At 37.7% G+C, this 11,824-nt stretch overlaps 1 protein-coding gene across 3 annotated transcripts in view; it reads right to left on the reverse strand.

Annotated features, from left to right (window-relative positions):
- Positions 1 to 11,824, reverse strand: part of ENPP2 (ectonucleotide pyrophosphatase/phosphodiesterase 2) — a 119,497-nt gene that overhangs the window by 77,521 nt on the left and 30,152 nt on the right. For 2 of the 3 annotated variants that reach the window (XM_017530698.1, XM_017530697.1), the window contains exon 2: positions 6,126 to 6,228. In XM_017530698.1, the coding sequence (XP_017386187.1) occupies positions 6,126 to 6,228 (103 nt within the window). Of the gene's footprint in view, positions 1 to 6,125; positions 6,229 to 6,486; positions 6,595 to 11,824 lie in introns of those variants that run through there. The other variant, XM_037739313.1, reaches the window with a different exon arrangement.

Below are 11,824 nucleotides of genomic sequence, written 5' to 3' on the forward strand. Positions count from 1 at the left end.
CCATCTTGGCCTGGCTGGTCTCAAACTCCTGACCTTGTGATCCACCTGCCTCGGTCTCCCAAAGTGCTGAGATTACAGTCGTAAGCCACTGCACCCAGCCAAGGCTTAGAATTTCTTATGAGGCATTTGCTAATACCTTTATGAGATTCAAATTCTATTGTTGCCTTTTAAATTACATATTCAAATGATATTATTTTACTTCAAAGATACAAGTCAGTTCCAGAATCTTGAAAAACAAATGTTCATAGTTTTACAGTGTTCTTTTTAAAAATAGAGTCCTCACATTTTAAAATATACATATGTACATATATGATATGTATAACAATGCTATGTATTCCTTATTTTTCACAGAAGAATAACTTCATGATTTAAAGAAACATCAATGTAAAATGTAATTTATTTCATTGAAATTCATAATTCTGATAGAAACAGGTACAATTACTTTTACTTAGGTCAACTTTATGTCTAAATATTCCATCTTACGATATGTATAAAGAGTTAAGGTTGTAGAATTCTAGTGCCGGCCAGGCGCAGTGACTCATGCCTGTAATCTCAGCACTTTGGGAGGCCGAGGCAGGCGGATCACCTGAGGTTGGGAGTTTGAGACCAACCTGACCAACATGGAGAAACCCCGTCTCTACTAAAAATACAAAATTAGCCAGACGTGCTGGCGCATTCCTGCAATCTCAGCTATTCGGGAGGCTGAGGCAGGAGAATCACTTGAACCCGGGAGGCAGAAGTTGTGATAAGCCAAGATTGCGCCATTGCACTCCAGCCTGGGCAACTCTTAAAAAAAAAAAAAATCTAGTGTCATTTATTCCATAATATACCAAAACAAAAATTTGATTATTTAATTAACTTATTGGAAGGAGCCTAACTGATGACAAAGTTGTGGCCAAAACATTACTTCATCTTAGGCTCCCGATCATATTTCCCTCTAAATCCCCCCCCCATAAGACGAAAATGTTCAAATCTGGATGATAGCCAATAGAAGAGGCAGTATTTACATTTGGAAATATTTAGCTTAGCCTAAAGCTGGAAGGTTCTTCTGAGCTTTGTCTGGTCCTGTTTATGATACTGCTCTCTATGTGTTCCTCCCATTCTCCTTGGTTCTTAGCCCAGGTGTTTCCTGAAAGTGAGAGTAAAGCCTTAAAAAGTGTTACCAGCTGTGGTTACACCACCCTTAAGAGCGTTAAACAGGGAGGTTCCCCTGCGTCTGCTGCCCTGTTTGAAGTGTAACCCACAGGGCAAGGCAGAGGACAGTGTGCATGGCATTCAAGATACTGCCCAAACTGCCCAACTTTGGAATTTAATACTGTATTACCTCTCCTGGAGTATATGGTTCATTCTTTAGGGTCATACTTCTTTTGTATTGAAGTTGCCATTTTTTTTTAATGCTTCTGACTTCATTCCTTAGTAAATGGAACTTACACACAGGCCTACATGTCAATATCTTTGCTCCCTAAATATATCACTTTTTATAAATATCCATTACTGCAACATCACTGTTATCTCCTCTTCACAGCTGCTAGGCCAGATTTCATAAACCTTTTTTCTTAATAAATAGGTCCACCTTGGAAGTTTTTAAACATCTGTGCTTTCAAAACTTTTATACATACAAAATGTCCTGGTCGGGCGTGGTGGCTCATGCCTATAATCCCAGCATTTTGGGAGGTCAAGGCCAGTGCATCACCTGAGGTCAGGATTTCAAGACCAGCCTGGCTAACATGGTGAAACTCCATCTCTACTAAAAATATAAAAATGAGCCAGATGTGGTGGTGGGCACCTGTAATCTCAGCTACTCAGGAGGCTGAGGCAGGAGAATCACTTGTACCTAGGAGGTGGAGGTTGCAATGAGCTGAGATCACAGCAGTGCACTCTAGTCTGAGACATAGTGAGTCTCTCTGTCTCTCTCTCTCTCTCTCAATCAATCAATAGAATGTCCTTATATAGAGCTCACAAACCACAAAAAAAAAAAAAACAACAGATTTCTATTTTATTGAAACTAAAAGTTAAAAACTTTAATTCAACATCTAAACCACTTAAATAGTATTTAATGGCCATCAGTAGCATAATCTAATGATTTGCACATCTGCTACCAAACAATGAAATGTTGTCAATTAAAATTAAAGGTATTGTTAACTCCATAAGTATAAATTTATACACTGGCCTTCAAACCTAATTGAAGATAAATTAAATGCATAATCATATACTTAACGCCTTACAGTTCTCATCAGCCTTAAACACATTTTCAAAACCTTTTTCAGATCAATAAAAGCAAATTTATCCCCATTTTCCTAGTTGGAAAATTAGATTTCTAGGCCTCGTATGAGTTAGCAAAGGCCTGGATAAAATTTTAGATCATGTCACTGTAACTATTTTTTTCATCAACAAAAGGTTTTTCAAATTTCGTACATAGGTTTCAAATTCTAGAAGTTCTTTTCAAAATATAATTTTGAGGAAGATTTGCTGACTTTATTGATTCAAAAATCTAGGCTGAACTTCACGGAAGACTGAGGTTTCTGAGTATGTAAACAAGATAGAGGATTCCCTACAGTTTTCAGATAAATGAAAAATCAATACACTACAGCCCCGTTTAACAAAGAACTGAAAAATCTGTACCCTCCTTAGCTTCCAGTTCAGATAATTTCATTCCATTGACTTAAACTCCCCAGTTTCTACCTGAAATTTTACATAAAGCCCCATGACAGGATATTCCTCATGAGAGAGTTTTGCTCACAGAGCAAATCGCTGGTCTATGTCAGCTTTACAGTTTCCTACATTCTACTATGCCAATATTTAAATAGCTTTTCATTGTAGAACATTTCTAAAATTATCAAATGAACATAAACCTTCTCACTTCTAGTACCATTTTCTGATTTCCCTGTGATTCTCAAAGAAAAGCTTTATTGATAAAGTTGTTAGTGACAGTCTACATTTCATATGAACCTATGAATTTCATTCACATACTTTTCAACTTTCTTTTCAAGCCACTAAAAACAAAGATGAATTAAACTGATCTTTTAAGTCTCTGTTAGCCAGATATTCACAAGCCCACAAATTTCCCTTTGTCTTTTAAGAATTAAATTACTTACACATCAAAGAGGATACTCTATTTTTACTTGGAGACAGAGTTTCTAAATCACAAGTCTCAATGAAAGAGACGCCTGGATAACACCACAAACATACACACTGCAAGCGCACATGAGTGCACAGACACCTGCAGACATATAAACTACCTTGCAGTCTTAAAGGCAAAGCAAGTGGACCACATCAGACATATGAAACAAAGATGTCAAACTAAATCACGCTTATGATTTATATTTTCTTTGAAAATTTATTCCAGCCATTTCACCATCTTACTAACCTGAATGCCCATTATATTTACCCAACAGAATTATAAGTAGCTTTTCTCATTTCATATCTCCTAATAAATCTATAAATCTCTTATGACCTGGTATAAGAAACCTTGTTCAGCCATTACTTCCTATCCTAACAATAAATCCAGGTAACAAGTGTGCTAGTTAATTAATTATAACAGTCTGTTTGCACTGCCACAGACTTGAAACTAACACCCCAGTCCATAGTACAGCAGCGAGGGCTTCTATGTGTGCAGAACATTCTCAGCTATTCTTGAGGACTCTGAGAAGCTGTGGTTACTGAACAACTGCCTGCTTTTGAATGGTGGATCTCACCCTGATCAATCCGAAGCTAGCCATATATCAATACCCTTTGTGTTCCTTCTATTTGTTGAAGCATCCTTGGAGCACTGAGCTTCCCAGGATTTCTTTGGCGCCAAAAGTATTGTTGGAAATTGACATAGCTGCCTCCCCTCCTAGTGTCTTATTCTCACAAGTTTATAAAATTTACCCAGTGTTTTCTGACGGGAAGGCTTTTCAAATCATAGAATAACCAGTCACATGTATCAATTGAGAGAGATCCTTTCTAAGCATAGGCAGCATTTAAAAACATAAAAATATTTACACTGTCTACAGTATGCTTTTGCCCAGTTTACTAAGTACATCTTTGATTTTTATCCAGGAGAGAAATCAACCACAGTTCCTAAAAAGCAGATAAGCTATATCAAAAGAAAAATTAAAAAGGGTGCAGGCATACCCAAACCATAAAATTCAGAGTTCAGTTGCATTGTATTCTAAGACTAAGATTCATGTGGTTAGAAGTTTTAACTAATACATTATTTTAGACGATATCATAAAGGCCTAAAATAACCGATGACTTAATTAAATAATTAAAGGAGCAAATTTGTGTAGCAATCTTATGACCATTTAGGTCTACAAATTACAATATAGACTATACTGTTTTTCTAGAAGTGGCATTTATTCATTAGTTCATATAGCTATTCTTATAACATATGGAAATAATTTGCTATACACAAAATATTTTCAAAGACTAACAAATCTAATCTATATGTTTCAAGTTTTCCAGTAGTGAGCACACAAATTCAAGAAGCAATGAAACAGAATAATTCCTGGGATTTTTTTTTTTAATCCAGCAAGAAAAGTAGAAATCATCCAAGTCTGCTTCTCATTGTACAGCTAAGGGAACAGACTTCACAAGTGACTTGCCCAACACCACACAGCAAGTTACAGGAATCCAGGGTACCAGCTAGGATTTTAATGACTATTTTTCCAAAGAAGTCAACTTTAAAAATAATGAGTGACTCGATTTTACATTCTTTAAGGAAACAGCATTTACTGCTTTCAATATCAGTTTTCACCAAAGTACTATATTAAGATGAAACAGAAAAAAAAAGTTCCTTTTAGTGTTCATTGAAAAGAACCAGCAGTTGGCTCTCAAGTTGCTAGCTTTCCCACACAACCATGCTAAGGATCTGATTCCCCTGGCTGTTCAGTCACAGTCAGTATTAAAGGGAGTGAAAAAGAGGCCTTTGAAGAGAGCATTTGCTACTAATAAAAACAGCATTCTCTAGCTCAGTGATCCACTGTCCTCTCCCTCCCCAACAGAAGACGACTCATTTTGTCCATTTGGCTCCCTGGGGCTGCAATTTTTATGATCTACTTTCTCTTCACCCCAGCCACACCCCACTTCAATTCACTAACTCACTTCTAATATTCTTTCAGCCTTCTAGCATGATTTGAAAGTAACTTAATTGACTTAAGATTTAGTATTCCATCAATGTATGTATTGATTAATAAGAAACTTGATTAATAATAAAATTTCATGCTGGCTAAACAGAGGGAAGTGATGGTCTTTTATAGCAGTCAGATCAAGAAGTACAGGGAAACACAAAATTCAGAGGAAGACAGACAAACATGCTTGAATGTCAGGAAAAGTCCAGAAAATATTGTTCCCTAGAGTGCCCATTACTTAAAATGTAATTTTTTTTTATTTCTAAAACCATCAGCAGCTCCAATTTCCAGGAAATTAACCAACTCATTGCTTAAGACCTGGTCAGTTAAGCCCCTCTGTCTGCACAAGGAGCTCCTTTATAAGAATTCCCACACTGCTTATGGCATAGTGTATTGTAAAAAGAAACTCTTTCACTTTGGTTCTGTTGGTTAAGTCAAGGTACGCTATTAAAACTTACCTTTCCTTTGCCAACAGAAAACACAATGAGTACAAACCAATCCTGAAAACTCTTCAAGCACCTCCTCTCTTTTATGTTTTTCCAATTTTAAGTAAATCTTAAAGTTCTAAATTTCTGAAGTTGCATAAAGATAGTTCATTGCCTTTTTTACTTTTATTCTTTTTTCCTACGTCAGAACTTTCTAGTGGCAAATACTACATCCTACATCATGTGACAGCAAATCAGATTTGTGTAGCTCCGATATTCAACCAACACCTGTTCTCAGCACCTCTACTTTAGCCTTGTCTATGAACAAGAGTTTCAATTGTATCTTAACATTTACAAATCTGAGTACAAAAATTGAAATAGCCAGTTATGAAACAATCATAAATGTTCTCTAATGAAAACCACACTCTCCCACCTGAATTAGATACATAGGTGGTTTTACCCAGAGAAATTTAGGACCTAGTTATACTGCAAGATCGTATTAAAGATAAATGTCTTAATAAGCTTACATCAATTACCTGCTATGTAATATTTTTAAAGAATTGAAAACGCAAATCCTTTCGACACTTACCTGTAGGAGGACCTTCCTCCCATCCTTCTGCTCTCTTAATTCGTTGTGCAGTGAATCCTAAGCAGATATTGACTCCAATGGCAAAAGTGAACAGGGATGTTATCTAAGAGGATAAAGAGACCACGTTGTCAAATACAGCTGAACAAATACATCTGGACTAAATCAAATTACACAAAGGCAATTCAAATGGCTTCAATATCACCACCAATCCTACCACTTCCAAGATGCATAATAAGGAGCTATCTTAATTTGCACAACAAAGAGGAAAATGCCAATCAGTCACTGATTCTGAAGATCAAGCCTGTCCCCTGTCATTCCTCCCTTCTCCCACCTGGCACGGCTAGAACGAGCTCCTCCTTACCATGTCGAGGATTCTTGGAAAGCCTTTTGCAGCGTGTTCTCTTTGCCTTCACGAAGTGCACTGCTTTTGGGGCTCCGGGTTTAATTAACTACAAGCAATCCCACCTGGGAGGTTGACAGACTCCTGTGATTTGTCCAGAGCTTGATTACATCACAGGGCGTCCGCAAATCGCAGCTCTGAGCCTGAGAGGCTTAAGCTATCATCCCCGTTATATCCCCGCCCCCTTCCAGGTCCCTCCCCTAACCCACAAGACACTTTCATGTGGTAGCGCTGGCAACAGGAGGGTTTCTTACATTGCGGTGGCCAGTAACAGCGCATGTTCATTTTCCTTTCCTCACAAAAACATGGTTTGTCAAAAAGAAACCAAATGCATTTCATCCGATAAAAATGAAACAGGGCTGTGCAAGGGCTTCTACCGGCTTGAAGCTTTTAAGGTTTACAATGCAGTCATTCAATGGCGTCAACCTCACGACTTTATTTTTCTAAGCAAGGAAAGTTCTATCATTTGTAAACCTAATAGCGTTCCTGTCTTTCCCATGGATTTATTTTCCTGGCAGTTTGAGCGACCCTGTCCCTAGTAATACATTCTCAGCTACTTCTGCCTCCTTGAAAGTTTCTCATGATGAAATCTCACCAAATTGTAACTAATATGAGAGATAACATTATTTTCCCCATGCTGTTGTTCAAGTTTAGAGAAGTAACGTTTATCGAAATACTGGAAATGCCTGTCACAGCATAAAGTCCTTCTGCCCTGTAAGGACAAACAAAATAACTTCACTCTCTGCCTCTTGTTCCCGAAAAGACTGTCAGCTTGTTTTGGGGGCTTTTTTGAGAGGCGGGTGGGTGGGGGAAGTGGATGGCATGGGAAGCTTTATTAGCAATTGAATTTAGGAAGGAAATCTCAATGACAGCAAGAGTTGAGATGTAAACAATTGTTTCCCTAGTTATTTCTCAGTTACATTTGCACGTAGCCACCAAATACTGTGTCCATTGAGGCTATTGTGGGTACTAAAGTTTCTTTACTAAGCAATTTGGCAAACAACAAACTTTCAAAAGAAGAAATCGTCGCCTCTAAATCTGAAAGTTGTTTAAATATCACATGCCTTCAGGATTCAAATGAGGGAAGATTTGTTTTGGGGGTCTTTCTCACCAGGTCCAGTGACCGTCTTTCTTGCATAGCACATGTGTTCGTGTGTAAACAAATACAAGGCTTACCATGCAACAAATTACTAACAGAGTAGTGGCTCTGCTCAAATAAAACCTGATAGCACAAAAGCAAAACCTTGTTTATAGGGGGTTGTATAGTAGGCCTGGGTTTGATTATAGATTCTTAGAATCTAGTAATACCTAATTGAAAAAAAGAAAATATATATACTGCCAAACTCTGAGTTGTCTTTCTAAAATCCTTTTAGTTTTGTGCTCTAGGACAGGCGTATAAATGTTTCTATGTAAGTCTCAGCTTTTGTCTGTATGCCATACTGAACAAATTTGGAGAAGGGTATTTAGCAAGGCGTATAAAAGATGTCAACTCCAAGTAAGATTTTTCTATAATTTATGTTAAATTTCAAGATACAAGCCTGCTATGATAGAAGAAAATAATAAACCCAAAAGAAAAATATCAAGGCAATCCTGCTATTTCATTATATGCCACAGTGCGCTAAATGTTCTAAAAACAAAAACAGCCTCTTCTTTTGCCTTGCCAGAGCCTAACAACTTTCGACTTTGTCTGATATTTGATTGTATAAACCTAGCTAGATGACAGTGAGGTTTCCCTTGGAAAAAAATTAGAGTTCAGCAGCTGAACACTGCCCATTAATTTGTCTCTTATATGCAGACTAGCTGTGCAGGGGAAAAGCTGTAATAGCTAAGTGGATCCACTTGTTACCCATTATCCAAAAGAGTTGAGCTCAGCTACTATTTCTTTTTTCTTTCTTGACACGGAGTTTCACTCTTGTTGCCCACACTGAGTGCAATGGCACCATCTCAGCTCACTGCAACCTCCGCCTCCCTGGTTTAAGCAATTCTCCTGTCTCAGCCTCTGGAGTAGCTGGGATTACAGGTGCCTGCCACCACACCCAACTAATTTTTGGCATTTTTAATACAGATGGGGTTTCATCATATTGGTCAGGCTGGTCTCGAACTCCTGACCTCAAGTGATCCACCCACCTCGTCCTCCCAAAGTGCTGGGATTACAGGCATGAGCCACTGTACCTGGCCCTCAGCCACTATTTCTGTTAACCATTCTGCCAAAAAACTTTGTCTTTTATCAGCTTATCGTGCATAAGGAACTTGTTAACATACACACACACACAAGCACACATGGGCACACCTACATCATCTTGCCACAATTAAACAGATTTTTACTACAAGATTGTCGTTGTAAATTAGCTTTCAGGAGGATAACCAGGATGACCAAAGTCCCTACCTCGGGGATCAAATTAACTACAAAATAAAATTATCCCTCATTACCCAAAGCTGAAAACAACCAAAAAGCCTGATAATGTATAAAGTAGGTCGAGAAATTCAACTAAAATGACTGGAATTTATCTAAAACCTTCCCTAAGAAAACTAAATTAAGAGAAGTTCACTTGCTGTGGTGTTTAAGGCTTTGTAATAAGGTCACCTGCGGCTGGCTCTGTAAACAAGAAGTGCATAAGACTGAAAAGTTAACTTCCAACATGGTTTATTAACCCAGCCATATTTCAAAGAACACTGCCTCCTGGCAGAAAAAAAACCTAGAACTATAAACAAATCTTTCAACAGTCTCAGTGCCTAGAAATCATTCTGTGGTTTTCAAACTTTATTGGGCATCAGAATCACCCTGGAGGCTTATTTAAAATGCTGATGTTTATGCCCTGCTTATCAAGACCCTGATTCATTAGGTGTAGCCAGTGGAGAGACGGGAGAGGAGTTTAGAGGCCGGATAAGAACTGGCACAATAGGTTATCTTGAAGAAAGTCAGTTAAGAACCACATTTATGGAGATAAGGCCTGGTTCCTGCAGCAGATATGACTGCCTGGCTTTAATAATTGTGATCTGGCAGGAAAATTCAACCTAAGAATAAACAAAAACTATGCTTCCCAGATAGGAAACACTGATGGCTAGAAGATCTTATCCACTGAAAGGAGGAGCTTGCAGTTAGATCATTTGAAGTCCTCCTGATTTCAGACATCCAGGCAGCAGCACATAATATAGAGCTTTAATTTTAAGCCATACCCCATTTGATACCTTAAACTATTTATAATTGGATGATGATCTGAGACTTTGAGGAAGCCTAGAAGTTGTGCTTCTCAATTTCTCCATTGCTTCCTTCTTTGGGGTTTAAATGGTTTTTTGGTATACTCTTTTGAATACCCATTTTCAAGCTCACCACTTCTTTCTTCTGCCTGCTCAAATGTACTATTAAATCACTCTAGTAAATTTTTTTACTTAAGTTAGTGTACTTTTCTGTTCTAGAATTTCTATTTGATTATTTTTTGAATTTCTATTTGTTTACTGATCTACTTTGTTTAGGGAAATATTGTTCACTTCATTTGCTTTACTTTTGTTCATGTTTTTATTTTTAGCTTTCTTATGCTAACGATGGTTGATGTAAAGCCTCTGTCTAATAAATAAAACATCGGTGTTTCCTCAAAAAAATGATAAATACCTCATTTAGAGAAGTAGAGCATTATAATAAACTACTCTGAATTAATTTATTTATGCTCTTCATGTTGAATTGCTTGGCCTAATTCATAGTGGAATTTTAATATGTTATTAATAGCATTCACTATTAATTGGACATTAAAGTTTGTATCTCTTAAAGAAAAACTATGGCTCTTCCTCCAGGGAACTCATCTCCAGACTATAAGAAGGAGAGCGCTATTTTATTGACTTTGCTGGTGACACAAAGCAGCAGTGTGTGTGTTGCTTAATTGCAATACAGTAGTCGCATTTATATAAATGCACGGTTTATCTTTTCACGAAATTATTCTATGAATCCTTGTTCCCTAGCCCTGATTAAGATAAGAGGGCTTGAGGTTAACAGTGAGAGTTGAAAGATAAGTGATTGAGGGTTTTCATTCTTGGCTCTTGAAGTGATCAATTGCCATGAACTGACTGAAATGGTACCTACATCCAGAATTTCTCATTACGCAGAATTTACATGACTTGATTTAACATGATTCCCAGAATGATCCTAAGATTATGTATGATGTTAGATAATTATTAACCATGCGATTTTCTGTAGAATCCTTTAGCAGTAACTATAGCACATACACAACAAAAGTAAGAAAACACCATGTATATTCTTCTTATTCTATCTGAAAAGTCTGAGTCTTCTTGTTTTCGAGTTTTTCTGTGGTTGAGTGCTATTAGAAAATTCAGAATAAAAGCTGGACAACAATCTTTGCAAAAGGATTTGCTAGTCTAAACCGAGCAGAAAATTTTGATGGCTCATGAAACAAGCTGGCTCAATTGCTCCCACAATCCAGGGCTGCAGATTTGTATAAAGTAGATAACCACTTACAATTCTAAGCCACTGGAGCAACGTTTCATAGGTAGTCTGTGGTTCCACAGGATTCTCCAGTGGAAAAATAGCATATACCTGTTCAGGTGCAAACTAGGCTTGTGCTATGAATTATTAAACAACCGAAAGCTGACATCAACACTGTTGCATCTTTCAATGACTTTAACTTATGGCATAAATTTTATGCATTACATTTACTCCCTATGGAATCTAGCCATGAGTCCCAACACCAGAGCAATCTCTGTCCTGTATGAATATTGCACAAATATTCATTAGCTCCTACAATGTACCAAGCACTCTTCTGGACACCCTTCAGCTACGTAAGAAGCTGACCCACGCATAGCTCCTGCTCTCCACATTAATCAAGTAGACACAGAAATAAATGTAAATGCAACTGTGAAAAATGAAGAAATATAGAGGTAAATTGTGATTTGAGCACGTATCATTCAGATTACCTAGTCAAGGGGGTCAGAGAAGAATTTGTGGAGTAAGTGTTCACCGAGTTGTGATTTGAAGGATGTGTCGGAGTGAGTAACTAGGTTAAGAAAGGAGGAAATAATTCTAGACAGAGGAGACAGAGCGTGCAAAGATTCTGTGTAAGATGGAGATACGGCACATTCACGAGACAAAAAGGCAGCCAGTTTTAGTGCAGGGAGAGCAAAAGTGAAGATAAAGAGGAGACTGCAGAGGTTAACAGAGGCTGGTCATGTGAGACCTCGGAGGTCATGTTGGGTGGTACTGCCTTTACTGTAAAGGCAACACAAAGCCCTTAAAAGGCTTAAGCAGGAGGAGGCTTAAGCAGATTTTGAAGCATTAATCTCTGTACGGTGT

The sequence above is a fragment of the Cebus imitator genome, unplaced genomic scaffold, assembly GCF_001604975.1.
Source record: "Cebus imitator isolate Cc_AM_T3 unplaced genomic scaffold, Cebus_imitator-1.0 Scaffold68, whole genome shotgun sequence".
Lineage (NCBI taxonomy): Eukaryota > Metazoa > Chordata > Mammalia > Primates > Cebidae > Cebus > Cebus imitator.